Below are 26,108 nucleotides of genomic sequence, written 5' to 3'. Positions count from 1 at the left end.
TTTTGTTGTTCCATTGTATGAAGATTAACACTTGCACAATGCAGCTATATTTTCACAATATATTTATTTATTACTATACTATTATTTGTATTAAATATGAACCAACCAATCAAGGACCAGCTAGTATCATTGTATATAAACAATGTACCTGAGGTTCATCAAATCTAACCTGAACTGGTGAGCTCAATAACAAAAAAGGTTACGATAAAATTGATGTTTCATGTGCTGCTCAACACAACAGATACTTTACTTACACAAAATGATCCTATATTATAATAAATTATGAATATAGTGATATATAATCGAACAAGAACGGAGGGAAAGTTGTATTGTACTCAAGGTTAACAGCATCTGTTTCACCTTTAAACTGCTGAAGTACAAAGCTAACACAGGTGTGTGTGTGTGTGTGTGTGTGTGTGTGTGTGTGTGTGTGTGTGTGTGTGTGTGTGTGTGTGTGTGTGTGTGTTTACAGAGGCCATCTGTCTCTAAAAGGTAGAACATGCATTCAAACGTGACTGTCTGACATTCATTCTCTTATTCCACGCCGTCACATTTATCCATCTTGTCTCATTTCCCACCTGTTCAGCTTCTCTGCTCCCGCTCATGTCTGGCCACACCCTGTTACACAACAGCTGAGTGGCTGTGCATGAACAGTGTTGTTGTACAGTGAGCTATAGTGGGTGAAGTATTTGTTCTTGTGTTAACAGTTCAGTGGCTTTTCAGGATTCAGGAATTGTCAAATGCAATAACTGCACAGTGAACTTTTGGAGAAAAGAACACCAGGAATGTACAAATCCATAATTTCACTAATCATTTGGCTTAGTAGCCTACGTAAAAGCAGGTAACATGTAGCTTTCAAACACTGTCACTAATGAATTACCACTGTTACATCTGAGCAGCTGGACTTTTACATACTGCGGCAATCATCTTTTGGGAAAAAATAGGGATTTCTCATTAGAGACGTCCTAGATACAGCTGCCTTACAGTGATTAATAGTTGTATAGGGAACAGCCAACACCCAGGGCCATAGAGAAAGTGATACAACTGCTGACACCTGATTTGAGTGGATGATGCTCAGCTGCAGCATGAAGCACTCTCAATAGATGAGTGAATAAAAAGACACAATAAAAAATGCATTGAAATACAATCCAGTATATATAAAAAAAGATTTAAATCATACACCTCCCTGTGTTTCTGGGCTGAACGTGCACAGACAGGTGTTAAATGGTGTTGATGGATGTCCTCGCAGGGGAAGTCGTTCGTCTTCATGGATCCTTTTCTTTTGAAGGATTGCCGTCAAAACACAGGTTTCTAATGTATGACTTGTTCAGACATGACCACAGATGTTTCTTTGACAGGGTTTTCTGTCTGTGAGTTTTTGAACTTGCTCTTGTAAATCTGGACAACTCAACCTTTGAAAATATATAACAGGTCTGTCAACAATGCTTGTTTGATTGACTTTAAGATAACATATAAGATTAAATGTGCTATATATCACTGTGCTGACAAGATAGATTTATCAAGGGAGAACATACATTTCATCATGGATTTACAATTATGTAAATGTATCTGTATTCTTACAATAACACCCAGCTGGAGGTCCCATTGTGTGGCTGCTATAATTTCAATGCTCCACAAAGTTTCTCCACAACCAATCTGCATGAAGGCCTGCTTTTAAATCTCCCCTCCTCTTTCCTCTTTGTATTTGCCAGATTTGTGAAGTCAGCTGCTGCCTTTAAATCATGTAGGAAATGTTTATCCCTGCACTGAGCATTAAGGAATAAAGAAGCCATGACACAAGTCACACTGTTTGTTTTTCTTAAAATCCACATTCCTCATTATTACGTCCTCATTACACCACAATATGTATTAGATAACGCTAGTTAGAAAGCTACTTTGCAGATTTAGATTTAAAAATACAAATATTCTTATAGATTTTGATAGATTTTTTGTTAAATTACATGGCAGAAGTATAAAGTCTAATGTTATTGGAATTAGCCACACCTTTAGCGGTTGCAACAGTAAAATGATTTTAACAATTAATTATAATATTAATCAGACATGAAAAATCCGGTCAACTTTACCAGCTGTGATTTATAATAATGCATCAATAACAATCAAAACATAATCATTTGTATTATTCTGAAATGGAGCAGTCTACATAATAAGTACTTTTATCTTTGCTACTTAAGTATATTTTGATGATAATACTTTGTAACAGAGTATTCCTACACTCTGTTACTTCCACTTTTACCTAAGTAAATCATATCCTTCTCCCACCACTGCCTGAGAAGGACTTAGTTCTGTATCGATAACTTGTAGCAGGATCGATGCTGTAACAAGTGGGCTGTGAAGCTGTAAAATCTTAGCTTGGCGGTGCCCCTGAAGGCGTCATTCCCCGGGATGTTCAGTACCCTCCCTGTCCCTGTGCTGCTGCCCGCTGCCCGGGCTGCTGCTCGGCTGCTGGACGCGGGATGACGCCACCTCTCGCTCCGCCATCTCTCGCTCCGCCCCGCAAGCGAGAACTCGCTCTTTGCGTTCATTTCATTCCTCTTCTCATTCCGAGCATTCTTCGCATCTCTGTCAGTGCGCGATTCACCTACACCTTCCTGGCTGGCCCAGAAACACTAGAATAACTTGACATAGTATTAAAAAAATACCCCGTAACATCCCATTTACTCAAAAAGAAGGGACAATTATATGAGATATCAATAACGAGGTAAGTTTCAATGGTAGTTGCAGGTATCCAAACTGGTTGTAGACTTCTGTGCGTGGGTTTTTTAGTTGACGTCTTTGTAAATATTGGACAATTTATTTAAAAATGTCGGCTTATTTAGGTGTTTACTATTTATCCCATGGCGTGGAGGCTGTCTTATTCCATCGCTGAGAAACATGGCCAATTCTGGTCGATGTTTGCAACAGGGTGCTGCTCACTTTGAACACTGTTGTAGCCCATGGCTTTGACATAGCAGCGAAAATCTTTGACATTTTTCACATTTTTGTAAAGAAGCCCGATCATACGCCCCTTCTAAAAGCCTCAGAGGCCGTTTTTCCTGTGTCAGATCCCCTGAAAGTCCCAGCGGGATTCGGGATGAACTAAAAAAACATACCGCACGAATAACGCTTTTTTTTGGACAAGATGACGGTTGAAAACGTTGCTGTTTTCCTCTCCGTAGTTACTTGGAGATTTCACCGGAGGATTTTCGGACCACCTCGAAGAGGAAAACCACGGTGGAGAGAGACTTGTTGCTTCAACACGTTTTGACGGTGGTTATTAAAACCGTCATCGAAGTTTTGTGTAAGTAACGTTGCATTTTTCAATGTTTGTTTGTTACTTCTTTTAGCAGTGTGTGTGCTCCATGTTGGTGCTGCAACCAAGTGAACCGGAGGGAAAGGGCAGTTTAAAGCCCTTTTTGTTGTTCGGTGGATTAAAGCTTCTTTCGGGTTATTCTTTGTATAATTTCTGTTAAAAAAACTACCGTTGTAGAAATGGTGGTTAGTTGCTTCTTTTGCGTTATTTTGGTGGTTTGAATTATTTTAACTGGCCTGTTTTAAGGTATAATCTTTGGTTATAGTCCAAGAGGAACATTTGCATTCGTTTAAATTGAAGATTATTTGGCCTTTCCTTCATTGTTTTCATTTTCCTTCCTCTACTTTGGGAAATGCCTGCTCAGCTAAAACTGAACTCCCCTCCAACTGTAGGCCAGCTGTGTGTGTAGGTGTTGTGTGTGTGTGTGTGTGTGTGTGTGTGTGTGTGTGTGTGTGTGTTAGACAAAAGTTGTACTCCTTACAATGATTTCATCCTTCAGCAGTCCACAAACTTTTTTTGTGGACTGAGGAAATTACACAGGATATTATGTAAAGGAAGACATGAGAATAAGGCCTATTTGTTTCATTAGCAACAGCAAAGTTAGCTTTCAAATTGGGACTACACCCTGTTGCACTAAACACTGAAGGATCTCCTCTATGAGCCAAAGGGCTAGACTCCTGACACTTTGCTTAATATTTGCTGCTGTAAATGGTCAGATTTGGTTTGCTTTAAACAAACAGCCCCGTCTGGCCATCTAGCCACAGTTTACACAGCTCAGATATGCTGCTGTGATTCAATCAGGGTGTCTTTGTACTGTATTAATTTAAATGAGAATTTTAAAATCACCTCATTTATTCTCCTGTGAGCTCTCCAGTTGTGCTTTTTAACTATCCCAGTCGGCTATCTGTTTAGTCAGACAGTGAAAGTAACTTATTTTGTAATATCATTTATTTTTGTCAGCAGAAGTGACACAACTGAGTAATGGGGTTTTAAAATACCTTCACAAGCTTGAACATACACCCCCACTACTACTAGTAGTACTAGTACAACTACTACTACTTCTACTACTACTACTTCTACTACAAACGGTTTTGTCGAAGCACCTACAGCCTCCCACCCGTTTTTGTTGTTGTTATGGCAAGTGTACAAGTTTCTCCCTTTAAAAAAAAGAAAAGAAAACATGCTTTTTACAGTAACCTACTGTTGAACATTTAATTTAACGCATGAGACAAAAAGATATAGGAGACATTCTATTAAAATGTAATTAACATGAAAGGGCCTTTGTGATTGCCAGAAAACAGTCTGAATGCAGTTAGACGTAAGCCCACACACATGTACAGTAAGTGTAAATCTGCTTGCTTGAAAAAAAAGAAGAAGGTAGAAATAGATTCTTTGTTTTCTGCTTATGCAATCATTGGACCTGTTGGACGGAATCTGCAAAGCATTTACGCAAGAATAGGATATTGTCTTTGTTCGACGGAATAAGTATTTTCCTTCAAACTAGTTTCCACAACCCCTGCTATATAGGATACACAGGCGATGTGTAACTTTAACACATTGCTTGTTCAGGTTTTCTGTCTTGTTTAGATCTAAGGACAGAGCTACGGAGTGTGTAGTCTATCTGTTGTGAAGTGTGCCGAATAATGTGTGACTGTTGATTGAAGGTTGTCCTCTTTCAAAATAATACATTTTGCCAAACATTTGTCAAATGCCTACGTGCATATTTTAGCTTTTGATAGTCTTGTGAGCCTGGCATTAGCTGCTACATGCATTTGTCTCCTTGCCAGAATTATTCAAAGCTCTTAACCTGTGTGTGCAATGATTTATCATTAAGTGCATTCTTAACATACGTTATTGACAGAATATGCCAATTTTACTTTTGACAATTAGAGATATACTGAACTGACAATAAAACATTGATACCCTCAGTGACGCTCAAATCACAAAATGACACCAAAGAAAGAATTCAAACTGTCTATTCAGCTCCTAAAATGCTCGCCTTTATCTTTACATTTTAGATTGACCACAAATTGTTCCTGACTGTTTAATTATAGCACATTAGGAGTGTGTGTGTGTGTGTGTGTGTGTGTGTGTGTGTGTGTGTGTGTGTGTGTGTGTGTGTGTGTGTGTGTGTGTGTGTGTGTGTGTGTGTGTGTGTGTGTGTGTGTGTGTGTGTGTGTGTGTGTGTGTGTGTGTGTGTGTGTGTGTGTGTGTGTGTGTGTGTGTGTGTGTGTGTGTGTGTGTGTGTGAGACCTGACTGCTGCAGAGAGTAGTGTTGTCACGATACCAACATTTTGGTTTCGATACCGATACCAAGTCAAGAATTGCGATTCCGATTCTTTTTCGATACTTTTCTTAAAAAAAGGGAAACACGGAATATCGGCTTTAAAATTAGGAATAACAGATGATTTTAGCAGTCAGAACAACTAAAGCAGCAGTGTTACTAAGAACAGAAATGCCAAAGAGTCACATCTAATATAAATATATATAAAAGCATTTATTTTAATTGTGTAGCAGTGAGTTTAACATTTTGGCAGCACTGTTGAGCATTTTGAAAATGTATTTTCATGCCTCTGTGCAAGGCTTAGTCTTTCTATCTTTATAGCCACTGGTGTAACTAAGTTCATAAACTCAAGTACTACTTGGGTACAATTTTGAGATACTTGTACTTTATTTAAGTATTTCAATGTTTCTTTTGCTACTTTGTACTTCTAATCCACTACAGTTCAGAGGTACATGGTGTACTTCTCCTCCACTACATGTATTAATCCCTTTAGTTACTTCACAGATCTGGATGAATGATGTGAAATCTAATCAAGTGTTGAATCAGACTTTAGTTCCACCTGGAGTAAATCCACCAGCTACCCTGCAGTCTACAAAGTCCTTCAGACTAGCTGCACCTTCACCAGCTACCCTGCAGTCTACAAAGTACTTCAGACTAGCTGCTCCTTCACCAGCTACCCTGCAGTCTACAAAGTACTTCAAACTAGCTGCACCTTCACCAGCTTTGAGAACACTTTCATGATCAATCATTATAAAACATATCATATATATTATTCTGAAATGGACCAATCTGCACAATGACTACTTTTACTGTCCCTACTTTAATACTTTTACTTGAGGAACATTTTGAATGCAGTACTTTTACTGTAACAGAGTATTCCTACACTCTGGTGCTTCTAGTACAAGACCTGAGTACTTCTACTTTTACTGTCGCTACTTTAACTATATTTTGATGATAATACTTTTGTACTTTTATTTGAGGAACATTTTGATTGCACGATTGTTCCTACATTCTGGTACTTCTACTTTAACTCAAGTACAAGACCTGGGTACTTCTACTTTTACTCAAGTACAAGATATATACTTATACCACCTCCGTTTATAGCCTATGAAAAAAACTAATAGAAAACGAAGGCTAAAGCTAACGTTAGCAGATAGTGATGCTAGTTTGCTAGTTAAGTTTGCTCAACGATAATATTGCGACAGAAAAACTTTTCAGTGCACATCACGCTCTGCCGCTCCGACAGGGAGCTCTGGTCTGAACACCTGAACGGCCCGTTCACAGACTTCTGGCGTCTTTTTTGTCAACAAGCCGAGGCGCAGCGGCCATGCTTCTTGCTTTCTCACATGCTCTGGCAGCTAGCGCGTGGCCGCATGCACGAGAGAGAGGGGAGGGACTTAGAACGTGCTTAAGAGGAGCGGGACTGCAGGCACGGCTGCATTGCAGGGAGTGGAAGCAGAGCGCTGAACACACACGGCTCTTATTAAAACGGCGCTTTTTCACAAGAGTACTTTTCCCCGTCATTCTTAAAGTACCGATACTAATGAAACGGAGGAATCGTACCGTTTTTAACGGCAGGGTATCGCGGTACCTTTCAAGTATCGGTACACCGTGCAACACTAGCAGAGAGGCAGCTAGCCGTACTCTGTGCAACAGGTGCTTTAGAGCAGAGATGTATTCATAATCTCAGCATGGCATCTCATTTAAAATGAGCATTTCAATTCAACAATTGATAGTTTAAGATGAATTATATTTGAGGCTTACCGCAGTTCTGATGCACTAAGGGTTACGGCTACATTTAAATATATATTTTATAATAAAGCCCTAAAATGTTGAGCAGTCACTAGAAAGCAATTTCAACTTTCACCAGTTGTTTGTGTTAGGATACACCTTTATTATTTTGTTGTGATTTTTGGTTTGTGAATTAAACCTGTCTGTAGTGGTTTTTAACATGATGTTTTCAAGTCTCAAATTATATTGTAAATGTCAACTGTTAAGAGCTAGTTAGTTCTCAGGTTTCACAGTTTTTCAAAACTACTCCCTAAGTAGTGTATGAACAGGATATTGCTGTTATAAATCAAAGTTTCACCTCACAGAAAATGCAAATACATGTTACACCGACGGCACATTTTCTATTTGGAGTGTAATTCCTCTTGGGAATGTGAACACATTATGAGTCCCACGCTTTAATTGAAATGATAATAATACACAATATATTTTATGTTATGAAAGTTCTAGGCTAGAAAAAGGATGTGTGATCTGTAATTGAATCTGAACAGTGTCATTTTTAATTGATTGTGCAATTAGACATGATGTGTGGCTGGAGTAGAATCAATCGCATCAAAACATCAGTGTTCTCCACGCTCAAAGCACGCTTTAAAGAGACTCTCCTGCAGGCTTCCAGACTGTGTGTGCCCTGAGGTAAACCCTGGTCTAGAAAGGGAATTTTAGAGTATGCACTGCTGCTCAGCAGTTTGAGCAGGACCCTCTGAGGCCAGCGGAGAGTGCCACCAAAAAGGAAAAGCTGGCTCAAAGCCACTGACGTCATCTAAGTAAATCTGCTCCAGTACTGCAGCCATAAAATGACTGCCAGCTACCGAATGCACTTTGGCCCTGTCAAACACCTTAGTGAGAGCAACATTTTATTTTGTTCTCCTCATGCATACTTATAGAAGACTGGTTGTGTTTAAGTCTGCCTCTATTATGCTGAAGTTGTAGCAGACTTTGCCTATTCATTCACAAGGAACAACTCATGTTTCTAATTTTACATAAAGCACCAAATGATTGAACTGCCCCAACCTTTGAATGCTTACCACTTTAATATTACAGCCTTATAATGTGTACCATATGGCAAAGCATACTGTCTCAACCACTCATAATTGATGTGTAGTTCCATCCACTAAGAAGTTATTAAGTATCTGAGATATTTACTTTCCTACCCCATTCTTATTTGGAATAAAAAGACAAATACATGAGCTGCTTCATGATCACACAAGGAGGAACATCTATATGAACTCCATGAATCATTAGATGAGTCAGTTTCTGAAACCACTATAAACATTTTAAGTTCTTAACCACAATGAAAGCAGGAAATCTCGGCTTCAACAACTTCCTTTCCCAGTGCTTGCCATAGTAGCGGTAGTGGTGTTCAGCTCTCCGCAAGTAAAAGGAAACCCATGGAACAAAGGCACACAGTCACTTCATTTACTGAAAGTGTGTGTAATTTGTGGCTTGTATTCAAATGTGGGTTATTCAGTCTCTCTGGCACCGTATTCCCAGTCGTTGCTTGTACTAAATTTCCACAAGACCTTTCATCAATGGTCGCTGTATTGTTATCATGGCTGACACAGATCAGGCAGGCTCTCTCTCTGCTCTGAAGGTGCCTTGGATTCAGTGGAGGCACAGATAGACTGAGGGGAAGCTCCTCATTAATATGCAGGCTGTGCCCAGTAAATTAGTTTGGAATCAGAGCCACAGTAATGGAGAGCTGTGTTGCCCAAACTTTTTTTTCTTTCCGTTTCGTCTATTTAATAGAGGGTAAGGGGAATTTCTTTAACAGCTTATTTGTTCAAATGAACATCGCTTTTTTTTTTGTTGAAGCAAGTCGCCGATTTTCTATATCTATAAAGAGAAGTAAAAACAAAGGTGCGTCAGTCCGTCTCATAGTTCTTGTCTGTGTACATTTTTCTTACTAAAGGCTTAAAGCTTCAGCTCACAAATATACTGTAAACTAAATTGGATTTATTCTACAGAATGTACTTTTTAAACACTGTTATTAGTATCTTCATGTTTTCTCAACTAGTCTTGGTATCTTCATATTTTTTCGACCAGTTTTGATTCTTGATAGATTATTATTCAAGAAAACGTTAACCTGTTGTTCAGTATTGGATAAACTGAAGACCACACGTAGTGTCTTAGAATAGCCCCTCACTTCATAACCACCTGCTTTGTGTATCAGCCTTGGATATTCATGTGTTTCAGTGCACATCATGCCTTACTATGGCTTATGCTTTTTTGGGATAATGTCAACAAATGCCAAGTATTATAAAATGGTACATGGCTCAAAAGGCAAACAGCCCATAATTACATTCACAACAACTTTGTGACTTTTATGGTAAAGTGTGTGTTTTGTCCAGTCCAGAACTATATTTAATTTAGTATAGCATTAATTATACCTCAAAATATTTGTGTGTGAATAAACCCTTAAACACTCAGTCTTCCCCGAAATAGTCACATTATACATAGGCCTAATTGGTTGTTTGTAAATTGATGAATAAATGATACCGTCAATTTCAGCTGTCTGCACAGCGCTTCTTAAGAGGCTGATCAGTCCAGTGTGAAATGTTCGAGTTGCCAATCGAAAAAACTAAGGATTGTAAAAGATTGACGCGGGGAAACGGGAAAGAATGAATATAAGAGGGTTAAATGATGGCCGGTGAAAAGTAAAGAAGAAAAGGGGAAAGAGATGAAAGTCGGCGTGAATTGGCAAAGCAAAAATGCAAATGGTGGCCTTCATGCTCATCACTGTGATTTGTTTTTTCATGCCCCTCCGCACGCGTCCTGAATGAGGCAGCGGCCAGCTCTCGGCCTGCTCTGCTCTCATAACTGTCAGGAGATCCTTTATCTGACGGACCTTTATTTACAGCTTTAATTTCCTGAGCTTTATGTGTTCCGCTCGCACTCCACACAGCAGTGACACAGGCGTGTGCCGCCTGGAATGCACTGCACATTTTTGATTGGCAAATGTCTTCCAAGCTTTTATTACATTTCATGTTTGAATGGTGAATTGTATTTTGTTATATTTTGGTACGACTGGTAGGACAGCGTTGTATATTCAGAGGGTGTAATTGTTTGTATCTTAGATTTTTTTTCCTTCTGTTGTTCAGAGGACCTTTAGCCGACATATCTGATGGTGTCCCGGTCATGTTGTTGCTACCGGATTCTCAGTCTGAGGCAGGTAGAGAGGGCTGCTTTGACAGAACCTGTAAATCAATCCTATTCTCTGGCAAACAAAGATTGATCCCACAGTGGCCTGATGGTTGCCGTGCGGTGGGATCTGGGCCTCACATTTGAGTGGGATGATATCAGACAAATTCACGGCATCTCAGCCTGCATGTTCAAAGAGGCATGAAATAAACACAATGCCATTGCCAATAACAGAGGCGGCATAAGTAAGCTTTCTAGCCCCTCCAGTGGACCTACGGAAATTGGTATTGAGAACCTTGTTTATTCATTCATCTGTACTCCAAACCTGTAGATTTATTCATGAAACCAAAGAAAAATCCAATACATAATCAATAGTTTTGTCCTGAAATGCATACGTAGTTTAGTGACATTCTGTAGAATGTTACGATATGTTTTCACCAAGACTGCTGTTACTCAAAAATTCCCTGCCATTCAGCCCATTTGCTTTTCCTTAATTAATAAGCAGTAGGTTAAGTGTGTGCCCAAACATGTTTTTCTGATGAGTAACCAAGATTAATATTCACCTGTTTAGTTGATTTCGATTTATTTTTAAGTAGAGGCTGCATGCCTGAACTTAGCCTTGTTTGGTAAGGTTTCAAAATAAATTGAATTCAAAAGGTATTTCCATAGATTTTTAAATAATTTTATTTTGCCCTGTAACCGCATCTGTCAAGGTCCTCAAAGACCTGCTGTCAAAGACTTAATTCCAAAAACCACAAGCCCTCCCCGAGGTAATTAAGTAGTTGTAATGAAGGAAACTAAATGTAATTTCAGTTATTGTAAATGTTCATAGTCGGGTCACGTGTTGCTGAAAATTGAATATCTACAACATTGTTGTTATAATTATGCAAAGGCCAGGATATGTCTTAGCAACAAGCTGAAAATGTTGAGTTTGGAAATCACATGGTAATTACTGTTTTACACACAGTGGGCTTAACTACTGTGGGCCATTATGGGGTGCACAAAAGTCATTCACAGAATCATTATTGCACCCTCTGAGATAACGGCACAAAAGAACTCCACATGGAAAATTACATTTGAGACCTCTCATCTGCTATTTCATTACCTTGCTCTGTCTGATGCTTGAAATGGGTTCTCTTAATTTAAGGAGCTGGATTCCAGCTTGGTGAGTGGTTCATGTAATCTCCCGGTAAGTGTAATTTCCCATAATGCCAGGTCACAGCTACTACTCTGCTTAGCTACCACATACACGTATTGCATCGCAGGCCATCTCCACCACATCTCACAAATAAGACCATTTCTATGGTGAACACCCTGCAAAGACAGAAGTATGCAATTATCTGTAAGCCACTAGTGTTTCTATGGGTGACATTCATACCTTCCTTTGATGGAAATAATTAGTCCGGGGATTTTCAGGCACTAAGAGACCGTCTTCATTGACGACACAGCCATGTTATCCACATGTTGCACTCAGCACAAGCATCCGATCCATGTCACACAGATCTATTGAGGATGGGGATAACTTTTGTCCCGTATTATTTCAGTGTAGGTATGATGAAAAGTTACTTGATTTGTAATTGGAAAATCTTATCATTGTTCATATAAATTATTTTAGTTTGTACATTCTCCAAAAATCTGTTATAGCAGCTGCCAAGCTAAACATCAATTCAGTTGTTTTCATAATTTTTTTCTTTAAATACGAGCTTGCTGATGTATTTTTTTCTATATACATGTATACATTACATTCCTTTAAATTAGTGTAGGTGGATAAGAGCATAGCCAGCCGGACAGTAGATTAAAGGCCGTGTGGGAAACACAACTGGCTGGTTTTTGGACAACATCTAATGTTTTGGAACCTCTTGTAGATACAAATTGTGTTACCAATTGTTTTAATGAAACTAACAATTTATTTTGAAGCTTAAATCCCCTGGGGTTTAAGGGATTGCAGTGATACCATATCAGGTGTACTTGAACAAAGGCGTCCACCACATGAGAGATTAATAATATAAATTGGAAAATGACATGACAACGTTGCCTTGAATAGAGGGGAAAGTTGAATGTCAGTGTATCCAGTGTTTGTTGTCTTGTTTTCGCTTGTTGACTTGTTTCATTTGACCTCAATTAAAGGTGGGGTAGGTACGTTTGAGAAACCGGCTTGAAATACACTTTTTGTTATATTCCATGGAATGCTCTTAACATCCCGATAGCAATGAATATCTTAAGTGCTTTGACAAAAAATCCATACAAAATGTCATCTGTGGAAGCCGTAGTACTGTAAACAGCACGACCAATCATTTTAGCCGGCCTACCTGCCTGTCAGCCTTCCACCTGTGCACAAACTTATCTTGTGCCCTCATTTGTCATGTGCGCGTTCGTGTGTGTGTGGGAGGAGGAGCTCTATAAGGAAGTGGCAGATTTGTTCCAGTTGTGTATTTTCAAATTCTAGCGCACTCGAGCTGGTTTCTCCAAAATTACCTACCCCACCTTTAATAATGAGCATACTGAAGACACATCTGGAGAAACATTGTTTTTGGAATTTTTGGAGACGAGTTGTATTAATGTCAATGTGTTGCATAGTGATTTGAGACATGCTGAGTGAAGTGATACAGTGATTTAAAGATTTTTAACCTTTTCATTCCCTCTCAAGATTCTTGCTAAAACAGATTTCTTTGGTTCTGACAAAATTATTATATTGAGGCATCGCATAGCTTTAATAGATATATTCTTTATTGGCAGGAAAGTATATGGTCGATTTTAATTGTTTGTCAACATATAAAAGCAGACTTACAGTTCAACTACAACATTTGTTTGTTCTTGGGTTGTTTTGGTAATAGTGTGTGCACAAGTTTTGTGCCAAAGAATATTTAAGTAGACTAGACATTAAAAAGCCTAATGGAAACATACTGGCAGAAACTCTTGGCATTTGAAAAAGTACTTTAGCTTGTACAAATACCAATGTGATTCAATGTTTGGTCTCAATGGGGAAGAGAAACAAATATTTTTCTCAGAACCCCATCGTGCTGTGAATGTAGTCTGGAAGTGATTACGGTTACAGTTAATCATTTGATTGTGATGAGAGGAGCATATCCCAGCATTTTGGTGGTTAACATTTCTTCCCCCTCCCTCGTCAGTTTGTGAGTTGGTTCTGCTGTGTCAGCAGTCGGCACACAAAAACGGAATTCAGTAAAAGCTCTCTCCGCTCTCTGAGTTTTTTTTCTTTTCCCCAACAGCTTGCTCCCATCCCCCTTTCCCCCTCATGAACTGACACGCTGGAAGAAACATATGCTACTATTCCCACTTCCTGACAGCTTGTGCTGCTTGAATAGGATCTTTCTCAGGGAGGAAGCAGTTGTCTGGAAAGAGGGGAGCGATAAAGTAAAGAGAAAACATCAGTGAGGTTTCAGTAAAGGAACTAAAACATAAAAGCATTTTAGGTTGTGAATTAAAGCAGTTGACACAAGATTGTAAGCACAATCTGTTTCTATGTTTGTCTTGAACTAGTTTGCAGTCGCCATGCTACTGAATATAAGACTGCCTTTGATTTGCATGTAAGCTAAAATGAGAACTCAGCACGTCACACAGTGTCACTGGTTCTGTTCAGTCACTACTCTCATGCACTCAGAGATGTTTAAAAGTGTTCACAGCCTAATATACAATCACGTAGTCAATGTTTTTATTTGATGATTCAGGTGAAGCATGAAAAACTGCAGGAGCAGTCACAGTATAGACAGCTGCATTGGACAATTACAAAAACACAGCTTGAATGAGTTTAGTATGTGCCAGGTGATGTCTTATCCACCTGTTGCTCCGCCTCCTCCCTCTGGGATCTGGCCAGACAACTTGCCTCTTAGATGATGTGCCTTCATTGTGTTCTTCCATGTTTTTGTATTGAGTTGCTGTGTCTTGGATCAAACCTTTCAAACATGCAGTGATTGTGCATGATTTATTTACCCATATTTAAGACAATTCTGTCTTACATTCTCAGAGAAAACATTTAAAATGGTATAATTTTATAGTATGATCAAAGCACTTATTCCTTCATAACGTCACATTTATAGTTATGCATATGGCAAGACTCTGTCATGAATATGTTGTTATTGTCCATGCCGACTTAAATGTATTACCATGTCCATCTGTTTTCATACCAAGTAACTATAAACACTACAGTGTGCATGACTGCCGTCTTTTTCACCCGACTTTTTTTATCAGTACAACTCTGCCATACAAGTTGTAAGTATAAACTCAACCTTTACACGATAAATGAGCTATGTTCTCACTCAACACGGAACATTTGAATCCATTCTGATGTTTCTTTCTTATGTAATGTAACCGCAGCAATAAACTCAGTCCTGGGTCTGCTAAGGCCAACATGTGCAGAATGCTCTCCATTCATGAAGGCCACACAGTTGTACTGACCGCAACACTGCTGAATCTCATTTTGCCACACACATGCCTCTCTAGTGCCCAGCATTCATGAATCTGCAGTGAGTAATTCCACATAAAATATGGGATAGTCTGCCATTTTATGTTCCTGGGTATTGTTACAGTACTGCAGATGCTGTCACTCAGGAGCATGCTGGTCTTGTTGCTGCTTGCAGCTGCTGGTGAGAGGAGTCTCTTTCCAGCTGTCTGAGCAGCTTGGTAAGATGCACAATGGGGGGCGGGATCTTGGATTGATCCACAGTCTGAACGGCAGTTTTTTGTTTTTTTTGGGATGCCTGCAGCCCCCAGCCTTTAAAAAAAGATAAAAAATCCTATAGCCTCTGCATGTCATGAGTCTCTGACTTCAATATGTCGTGTGGTATGACTGTAGCTGGATAGTGACGTTAGCCTAAATGCTGTTTTTCCTGGTTTTACTACTTTATTCTTGCTAAACATAATTTTTATAACAATCACAGACACAGTTGGGGGAATGTTGAACGCTGGCCTCTAATTTCCCCCATCGAGATCCTATATAATTAATTAATTATTATTCATAAGAATAGGATGATAGTTCGGATGGGGCACTCCATCACTTTAGAAATGATAGAGTTCTTCAGGCATGGGATGCACTTCTCATAGTCTGGTTTGTAAGATCTAAACATGTTTTCAAATGTAACTATTTGACTGAGTCCTGTCATTCAAAAATAACCAAAGCCACCATCCCATGAATGAAAAGGTTCAATGGTTCAAACCATAACATTCATTGTAAATAATGTCAACTACCTTCTTGGCAATGTTCAAGATTGTTTGGCTGCTTCTGCTCCACATTGTGTTCTCATCTAACAGTGTGTACTGTGTTACTCTTTTTCTCATTTGGAAGCAGATGTCAACTGTTGTGTTGTAGAGACTGACCGCTTGGTTGTTTGTTTATTTCGGAATTCCAGGTCTCTCCCTAGTTTGCTCCAGGCTTTAGCTTGGAGAGCCCAACCGCCACCATTGATCCCAGCAGCTGGAGCGGCAGCGAGAGCCCTGCCGAGGACATGGAGAGGATGAGCGACTCTGCAGACAAGCCCATGGACAATGAGGCCGAGGGGGTGTGGAGCCCCGATATCGAACAGAGCTTCCATGAGGCCCTGGCTATCTATCCTCCGTGTGGACGAAGGAAGATCATCCTGTCTGATGAGGGAAAGATGTATGGTGAGTAGTACAGAATCATTTCAGAGTGTTACTAGTATAGATGCATGTTTTTCAACTCTGTGAATATTGTTGGAGCTAATAGGAATAGTTTGACACCTTCGGGGATGAGTAAGATGAGAAGATCGATTCCACTCATGTCGTGGCTAGCAGCTAATTATCTTAGCTAAGCATAAAGACTGGAAGCACGGGAAAACAACTAGAACTAGAGAATGCAATTCCTGAAGAAATTGCTAGTGGGAATGCTTTATGCTGAAACTGCTATGCTGAAATTGAATGTGTAAGAAGAAAGTGAAGAATTTAGATTGAAATGATACATGAACACTGGGGACTTTAATGTCTGATAAGAGAAGAAAATAAAGTAAAAAGGTTTGGAAAAGCAACAGAATATTTGAACTGCAAACTTTTGAACTAACTTGATGGCGAATGATCTGTCGCCATGCCAACGGCATTTGATGACATCCCATAATACGCTTAGATGCGTGGGCCATCTAAGCTAATTTACAGATGGCCCTGAGCCCAATAGAGATTGCCCTGAAAAATGCGCACGGACGAAATGGCACGAAGGGTTTTGGGGGCCTCCGTCCCCCTAGAAAATTTTGATTTTTGCAGGTCTTAGATGCTGTCAGGTGCATTCACAAGACTGAATTATAAGATGAACCACCACAATATTATATTGTACAATTTCAATTTTATTCTTCATTTCACTTGTTTGTTTGTTTGTTCTTGTTTGTGTTTGCTCGCTTGCCCTGCATAGCTATAAGAAACACTTAGGTTGTTGGTCAAGACACTTTCCATCTGATGAAGGCAAATGCCTTCCCAGATGTAAACAAGTAGAAAACATTACATTCAGTTATAACTGCCAAAACAAACATTATTTACACTAGTATGGCCCCTGTTAAAAATGTTTGTAATGTTATCTACTGTAAGTTGGTTGAACGAATGCCTCCTCATCCGGAAGCTGACCGAGCAGACCCGAGCAGCAGTCAAGAGGAGCCGAGCGCATCCGCGAAGCACACAAAATGGCGACGTCAGAGTTCCCGTTAGCTGGCAAATCTAAATCTCTTCGGTCAAAATAATTTCCCTTTAGCGCAATACCGCTTCACTTGCGCCACTTATGTGACAGACAAGAAGAGTATGTGACAGACAAGAATAGTCAATTCTAATGTCTAACACTTAATGTGGAGAAAGAGATGTCCTGTATGGGTTGATTGTGCGTTGATCTGTTGGTAATGCCTCGGGGTTCCGGTGGGCATGTAAACAAATGCATAATGCTGCGCTATACTTTGTGGCCTCACCCAGTTGCATAGCGACACTTATTGTTTAGGTGTCTTTTAATAAGCAAGTAGTCCTATCATTAGCTAGAACTAGCTGGATCTGATCGATATGGACATAAACGAGAGTGAAGTCTAATCTGACGGGAGAGAGAGATCAGCTGCTGCTGACGAGTGGACACGCACCTCTGCATGATCACATGCAGCGGTGAGCGGACAAAACACACACTTCAGGTTAGAATATCACACGTAGCTATTTTAATTACCTCTCAAACTACCGTATAGATATGTTTAGTTTCACTGTCGGGTCACTCATTACTGGATCCGCGAGCTGCATGATACTGGCATAATAGATTGCCCAATCGGGCAACCAGCAGGTGAGGCTTCATTGCCCGAGCTAAACACTAGATGGCCCCGGGCCATCGGCAGTCCTTAATGTCGAGCCCTGGCTGGACTGTTGGCACACATGTGAAGTTTGAGCACTTTTTGAACATTTTCATAGGAGTTATAGCGACATCGTCTTTCATGGCGAGGGATGCGTTTCCATGGAAACGGCATATGATGAAACCCCATAATTGACGTAGAGCTTTTGAGGGCTGGACCGTTAGCCATTATCTGAAGTGTGGTGCTGTTTTGACCCTTTTCATAGGCGTTACGACAACATCGTGTTTTATGGCTAGGGATGCGTTACCATGGAAACGGCATATGGTGAGATGTCAGATTTGACGTAGAGCTGTTGAGGCCTGGAGAGGTGATATACAGGTGAAGATTGTGGGAAGACTGGACCGTGTCCATTGGAGCTACAGCGACATCGTGTTTTATGGCGAGGGATGCGTTTCCATGGCAACAGCCTACGGTGATATCTCCGATTTTGCGTAAAGCTGTTGAGGCATGGACCGGTGCTATACAAGCGAAGTTTGGGGGACCATCGGACCGTGTCCATTGGAGTTACAGCAACATCGTGTTTTATGGCGAGGGATGCGTTTCGGCATATGACACCTCATAATTGACGTAGAGCTGTTGAGGGCAGGACCATTAACCATTATCTGTAGTCTGCAGCTCTGAGCATGTCAGTTGAAGTTATGACATCATCGTGTTCCATGACACGGGTGTTTATATTTGAGCTAATGATGTGTCCAGAGATCAGAGGTTTCCATGGTGATGTGCAGTAATCAGTGAGAGGAGAGCATTTTCATTGTTCTGAAAGAGAGATAAACCTCTTACATGTGAACGTTTTGTTCAAGAACCGTAACAGATATCGATGAAATTTCAAAGCGTGAAGCATGTCAAGGAACTTGAGCATCTGAAGTGTACTTTTTGTGTACTTTCTGGTTAATAATGTGGCCTTTTTGGCAGATTAACTAAAGGTGTGCGGCTGCTGTGGTGGGGAAAGATGAGGCTGAACTTACAATGGGGTTTAATGGAGACATGTTGAACGTGTTTGTCACTTCATGCCCTCAAGAGGCATTTTGTTTAATTATTTTGCCTAATTTAATTTTATTTCTCAAGCTACGAGATGTTTTCCTACGTTTCTCATGAAGAATTATGTCTCAGGAATGTAGGGTTTGGGAATTATGGCAGGTTTAAAAAAAATATATGAAGGCAAAATTAAATCTGTCCTCCACTCTAGCTGTGACATCACGCACTCTAAAATCTGAAGAAGGCCTCTTTACCAAGGTCTGAACAATGTTTAATATCTCTAAAAGTACCACAAATGTAAAAGTTGTGTTACACGAATAATGTCAGAAAGATGTGTAACATTTTAAAGTTGGAATGAGGTTTCTGAGTGAAAGTATGAAGGAGTAGTTAGCAGTTGAAGTTGCATGAAGATTTGTTGAAGTCTGAAGAGTTTCTCCATTATGTTAAAAATGTGATGAATTATGGGATGTATCTCTGGAATTATGAAAGTTATGAATGATAAAAGTAATAGCCATCGATTCCCGACCGAGCTGAACGTTTTGATGTTTGAACGGAGTTTCTGCGATGTTCAATGTGGGAGAAGAAGAGGCGCAAAATAACCCGGCGGAATAATAAAGAATTTTGTGCGTAGCATAACAGATAGTTGGAATGATGTGTCAGCATTCCCACTAAATAAAAACGAGTTGTGGTTTTACAGGTGGTTCTGTCTGGCACCTTTTTTTGCTAGGCTTTCATGTCCTACTGAATTGAACAAAAAGATACAAGTGGTTTTGAATTCATCTTCTCAATGAAATTGCGCCAAAAGAAGCAAATAGACATATTTATTTATTTATTATAGTCCTTTTTAAAAGAACAATCAATATATGCCTGGGCCAAGTAATGTGATATTGTAAGACTGTCAAATGTATCTGTGATGTGCTCTGTGATGGTGACCATAGAGCCACGAGTCTGATTTAAAGGAGTGCAAGTTTATAAGTAAAGCAGCATGAACTATTAGTCAGTAGCAGATGGTACTGCGGCTGCCACCAGCTGTGCCCCCTCTCCTCCCTCCGCTTCCCCCATTCCTGGCTGGGTGATGTCATGGAAAGAGGGAATATTTTCTCTCTGCGGTGTTGGACTGTCTCACAGCCAGTCAGTCAGTGTCAAGTGAAAGAAGAAAGCCCCTCAGAGCATTTGCTTGCAGCTGTCATGTGACCCGCTCCGGCCAAACGAAATGTAAATCCTATGAGTTTCAGTGAAACCCCTCAGCTGCCACTACAAAGATGTGGGCTCAGACAACAGGACCCTCCCCACCGTCTCTTCCTCCAATTCCCTCGTCCCCACATAGCGAGCTTCCAGAGAAGCTGTCCCTCTGCTGTGGATTAAAGCATAACTGTTTTTCTTTTCAGTAGTTTTAAATGAGCAGTGCTAGATGAGGCCTCGATGCTACTCAGCCAATGTTGTCAATATCATGCATGTTGCATCTTTTGGTAGACTATGACATTTAAACATGAAATTGTTTTCTAGATTTATATTATTTTTGAAAAGTTATAAAGCAAGGTGAAATAGGACTTGGCAAAAATATTAATATTATATCAATATTGTTATACAAAACTAGATATAAATATTGTCTTTTGATAGTTTCCTGTTCACATTTTTTTCCTTTACCCACTTAGTCATTGTTTGTAAAAGCACAAATAGTGCATACCATATCAACAATATCATACCATACAATGTTGTAAGCAGTATCGAATTTGAGACATTTGGTCAAAAATGTCATGATATTTTATATTCTCTGTATAATCTAGCCTGGAGTAGAAACTCAGCAAGACTCATACATGTTGATAAACGTTTACTGCATCAAATACCAACAAAACTTTGAATGTTGGTTGCACAGTAAGTGCTTCTTTTTAAAATCATACAATAAAAACAGATACAGTAGATGACCAAATAAAATGTATAGTACATTTAATGGATTTAATGATGACTGAGGGAGAAGATAACCCACTGAAATATATCAAGAAGATGGCATATGGACATTAAAGATATAATAAAAAAACTGATCGTTCAGGTTTATTTTCCTCAGGACAAAGAGTGTTGCTTCAGTTTAGATTCAACCACCCCGTAACAATCCCAAATAATTGTCTTGTTTTTGTGTTGAATCTACCTTTAAAACCTGCAGAAGGGACGCCTGTAGTGACGGAAAGAGTTTGGTCCTTCCAGATGTTTCTCTGTATCTGGTTACATATCGTCTCAACAGTAGCAGAGTCATTGGGCTTTCTTTCCCCTGGGCGAACTCATTACTGGGTCACAACTGTTTGACACAAGACTTGGATGATTGTCTTACATCTTCAAGTGTGCAAACTGAATAAACACAGTCAGGGTTGATTACAATACTGCTGACTGCCGGGGTTCAGCTGCTGTCTGTTGTTGGGCAGAAGGGAAATGTTTTCATGTTTTTGTTTATATATTACAAATGCAGAACTATGGTTGCAGTCCTCTTTCTTAACATGTCAGAGTTTGTTATGTCCTTGTTAAAGAAGACCGATCGACATCACTCTTATAAATGGGTGCTAGGTCACGTGTTTCAGCCTCGCAACTGTTGCTGCCTCCCAGTGCCAATCGCATAATGAACCGAGACAATCCCCCAGAGCTAGGAAGGCGTCTAAGGTGTCCTGGGTGTTTTCTTCAAAAATAAAAAGGAGCCCATTATATTTTGAATAGACTTTTTCGTTAGATATACAATATCAAATTAGACCAGGAAAATACCAATGCATTTTAGATGGTCTTGTGGTTTTCAGGACATTATTTCTGATGCTTCATTTGCTCTGAAGTAAGCAATATCCCATCAATCATTGACAATAAGGCCTTAGCTGTGGGAGTGGCCAGCTGTATGGATTACCTTTGTGTTCAAATGAACTCACTGTGTTGTGAATCGTTAGAGGAATGCTTGGAATGTGACTTGTGTGATTACTCTTTCCCTCTTATTCCTAAGACACTGTTACAGGTTTAGTAAGAAGAAAATCGTACAAATATCTACTGTTGTTGCCTAACATCTATTCATTTGTTCTAGTCCTCTTTATGGCAAAAATAAACAATCAAAATAGTTTCTTCAATGAAAATGATTTCGTTTCTCTTATTAACCAGATTGACAATGCCCTCATTGTAGCATTTATTGATTAAATGTGTGAGAATACTGGAGCAGTAAAAATCAATATTCAGTATTTAATTGCATTTTTATTGTGTACGGTATTTGTGACATAGGAGAATAACGGTTAGCATTTCTGCTCAGTGTCATAGATTAAAGTATACTGTATTGATTCATCTGAGCCTCCATGTCTGAGAGGGGAGTCAATTCAAATCTCGCACCTGTTCTGTTCACTATGGGGTGCAGGAAGTATAAGATGTATCATTAGGAATAAAGTATGCAAGGCAACTGTTTAAAACTCAATTAGAAAAAAGAATGAATTCAAATCAAATCACGGCTGCATGCCCTGGGTAAAAACAAAGATGCTTTGTTTGAGTGAATGCGTGTTCTTGGTAGTGAACCTCCGATTTCTATTTGTGCAGTGCTCCTTGCACTTCTTTGGAACGCCATCATAGAAGATAAGTAACTATTGGTGCTACAAGCTGCTACATGGGATTGATTTGTCTAAAACCAGCGATCTGTCTTTTAAGAGTGGAAGGGTTCAGCTAATCACGGTGAGGCTGATATGGGGCTGTAATCCAGGTCCATGGGGTTTAAAACAGCCACAGGCCGACACCACACGTAAACCTCTCATGGCATCTGAGATGAAAGTTGGCTACAAGGAGACCGGTATTTTGTCTTTGAGAGACCCTGGGGATGGCATAGTGTTCCATACACAGAGCTCATCACAAGAGAAGCTGCCCTGAGTGCCCTTAAGCCCTTTGTTATCCTGGGGTAGAGTGCAGTTAATTAGCAACAGTCTCTATAGCAACTGTGTTGTGGTACAAACAATTTCTAATTTCTGCTTCTTAGCTTATTGTGGTTTTTACCTGAAGTGTTTCGTATGTGCTGAGACCAGTGTTGGCTTGTGTTGTGCCCGTTCTCTGAGGCTAATCGTGGCTGCAATGGAAGACACCACATCTGTATAGACTATCAGTCGGCACTTGCCATGGCCCCAGAGTTTACTAAGGAGAATATTTTAAAAAGTATAGGGAAATAGAGCGCACTGGCCCCTAGCCAAAGGCCTACGGTTTTCCACTTGCATAATTCACCTGCTGTGCTAGGCTGCATTCATTTATCCCAGAAATAGAGTTGATAAATGAAACAACACGCTTCACTCAAATTGTATGTTTATTCATTGAGTTATGTATTTGCACTTGCCCCGCAAGATAAATGACATTGGTGAATTTTTCTCAGTTACTGTTGAAAAGAAAGGTAAGAACTGATTTTTTTACGGACAAATAAATATGTAAATACATCCTCTACTTGTAGGTTATACCACACCCAATTGTTTTTCTGCTTTTTGCTGCTATGAGGCGAGTCTACCACATGTATATTCAAGTTTATGGTGAAAACATATTCAATTTTAATGGGAATTTTAAGGTGACTTGTAAGCTTGTGTGTTAGATATAAATGGTCTATATTTGGTAATTATTAACAGAAATGGCAACGTTACCATTAAATGCACATTTCTCTCAAATAAAAGGAATGCCTGCACCAAATCACAGAGAGATATCCTCACTGTTGTATTCATCTTGTAGATGGACCATTCGACACTATGGTTCTGTCTACATGTGGGCTTTTGATGCAAAGATTTTCCTATTACTACTCTGTTGTTTGCTCTGCCATCTCGTCAGTGATCCAGCCCAGACCCCTCCTGTGGGAACTAAGTGGCACTTGGTTTGCAGAGATGCCAAGGATGAGTTAGATATAATGAGCAGACCTGGCTTGCCCCCGATGGCCCAGCACTGTGCTCCTGTGGGACTCGTCTCTCCGGGCCGAGCATGCTCTGAGACGGAGCGAGCAGACCAGATTCCTCCCTGCTGGGCGGATAATGAGGAATTCTGGGATCAGCTCAGGCTCTCCGAGTCACCTACATTCACGCAGAATGGAGTGTGAGGAACTTCATTGCAGGAGAGGCATCACACACCTCCAGAATAATCCCTCATTTGTTCCCCTGCCATTGTCTGTGTAAGACTACCGTGTTTTCACACACATGGTAGTGAAAAAAGTCCAATTATGTTATGTCTTCCTCAAAGGAGTAACTGTCACAAGAGTAAATAGTATTGATGCAGGTAGAATGAGGAAGGGTGGAAGTCATTTTGAATTAGTATTTTAGGGTTGCCTTGAGACAAAATGGTTATGTATTCATTGTGGGTTGCTATGGAGATGTGTTTTTTTAACCTGACACGGTGACATGGAATCGAACATGCGTCTCTGGTTGATGCGAATGGGTCAACGAGCTCAGATCGACCTGGTTTTGTGAGTCTTCTCCTAAACATGGTGTCTGACACTCTCCTTGGTGTCTCTATTACAGAAAGTCATTTAGGTTGATGTGATTTATGTAAAGAAGTTGTTAATGAGAAGAGACAGAGACAAAGAGAAAGAGAGTATGTGAGAGATAAACAGAACCTCAATTTAGTTTGAACTGATTTATGTAATTCTGCAGCAACATGTAATCTATAGGCTAAAACTCCCAGAGAATAACCAGAGATATTGGTCTCATATACATAGTTAACATCATTTGAAAGCTTACATTAGAGAGCTTTGTATACGTTATATGAACGGTGTATCAGTGTGTCTTCCTGTGTCTTGAGTGGTGTGAAAGACTCTTTAATTTGGACTGATGCATTATTTAGTGTTCTGAGGCGTACAAAAACTGCTGATCTGTGTAATTCAAATATGTAATGATCTTTTCAGTTAAAAAAATATTTAGCTCACAGTCCTGCTGTACCTGCTGTTTTGCACAGCAGATGATTTCCACACATGGTTCCAAAATGCCCAGTGGACGCTAGTCAGAATGTTTGGACAACAACAGACAAAAACATCAAGGCAATTAATCATTTCAGATCTAATTGATTTAATCTTCCGTTTTTTTATTCCCTACTATCTTTAGCTTGTGACCCATGTGTGTTTCTGTAGCTCTGAAAACGTTCAATTAATGAGACTAAGCCCCCAAAATGGATCTGCATTTAGAAGCTCCCCTGTTGCTGAGCAGCAGAATTGATTTTGAAGTGCATATTATTTGATTTTGGTCTGTTCAGGAGAGCAGATTTCAGCTCTAACTCATGTCCATGTTTTGGTGACCAAGCATAACATGCTGCAGCTCGTGTGCTCGCATCCTGCCCACAGACTCATGTTGTCGGGGTTCATGCCTCACAGAGCTGCTTACCATGAACAACAACAGTGGTGAGGGAGAGGCTCAATGTGTGAGCAGTGCTGCTGACACTGACCAGACTTATGACAGTTTTACTTGGAAAGGATTTAATGGTACAAAAGACATGCATTTCTCAGGCTAAAATTCTGTATTTAGCTTGCACAATGGATACGCTATACATTGACCTATCATATGGAAAAATTGCCCTGAAACATTATTAAAATGGCAAGTGTTCAGACTTAGAGTTCAGAAAGCACCTCAGATCATCCTAAAAAGGTTGCCCTAACTAACATGTTTTATTGTGGTTCAATATTGTCAAAAGGTTTCTTTTATTGGATGTATGCATTTCCAAAGCGGCCTTGTTGGAAAAAAGCCAGACAAAATGTTCAGTGACTGTTGGTGAGTTTCTGACCGTCTCTAGAGGAGTTTGTTCTGAATGGTTGGAGGCCGTGGCTCTCTGCCTGCTCGCCTGATTCAGGAGCACAGGGGTGTGTCCCTGCTCTGAGGTCTGTGTGAGGCCCTCTGAGGCAGGCTTCTGGTTTCAGGTTGCACGTTCTCAATTGGCTGCTTTTGTTTGGCTAAAACACAGTGAGACTCCGGGCTTCTTAAAGACGCAGTGTCGCTTTCATACTCTCTTCAAGAAATCATCAGTCTGGTTCTGATTGCATCATATTCCATTGATGAAACCATTTTATTCTGATGAGATCATCTCATACTGATGGGACTATTTTGTGTAATCAACATATGAATGGAATCTGAATGCCAGTGTGATTCTCATCCAGAGCACAGGGACTACACTCCACCTCTAACAGACATCTCTTTCTCTGTTGTTTGTAGAGTAGAGAAAGGTCTCTCAACACTGTACATCATCCCTGGAAACAAAGGAGGACTGTTACCATGGACATAAAATGATCATACTCAATGCTGTGTTATGGACTGACCCCAATATAATATAT

The 26,108-nt window shown here is 39.9% G+C and overlaps 1 protein-coding gene across 4 annotated transcripts in view; it reads left to right on the top strand.

The window, feature by feature from the left end:
• Positions 1–2,428: 2,428 nt before the first annotated feature.
• The window catches only part of tead1b (TEA domain family member 1b), a 47,077-nt gene continuing 23,397 nt past the window's right edge, over positions 2,429–26,108 (top strand). For 3 of the 4 annotated variants that reach the window (XM_034111396.2, XM_034111388.2, XM_034111371.1), the window contains exons 1-3: positions 2,429–2,719; positions 3,177–3,298; positions 15,887–16,139. In XM_034111396.2, coding sequence (XP_033967287.1) covers positions 15,983–16,139 — 157 coding nt within the window. In that variant the 5' untranslated portion in view covers positions 2,429–2,719; positions 3,177–3,298; positions 15,887–15,982. The remainder of the gene's footprint in view (positions 2,720–3,176; positions 3,299–15,886; positions 16,140–26,108) is intronic. The other variant, XM_034111406.1, reaches the window with a different exon arrangement.

The sequence above is a fragment of the Pseudochaenichthys georgianus genome, chromosome 3 (genome assembly GCF_902827115.2).
Source record: "Pseudochaenichthys georgianus chromosome 3, fPseGeo1.2, whole genome shotgun sequence".
NCBI classification, from domain to species: Eukaryota; Metazoa; Chordata; class Actinopteri; order Perciformes; family Channichthyidae; genus Pseudochaenichthys; species Pseudochaenichthys georgianus.
The sequence above is the reverse complement of the archived record's forward strand: the minus strand, read 5'-3'. Positions and strand labels throughout refer to the sequence as shown.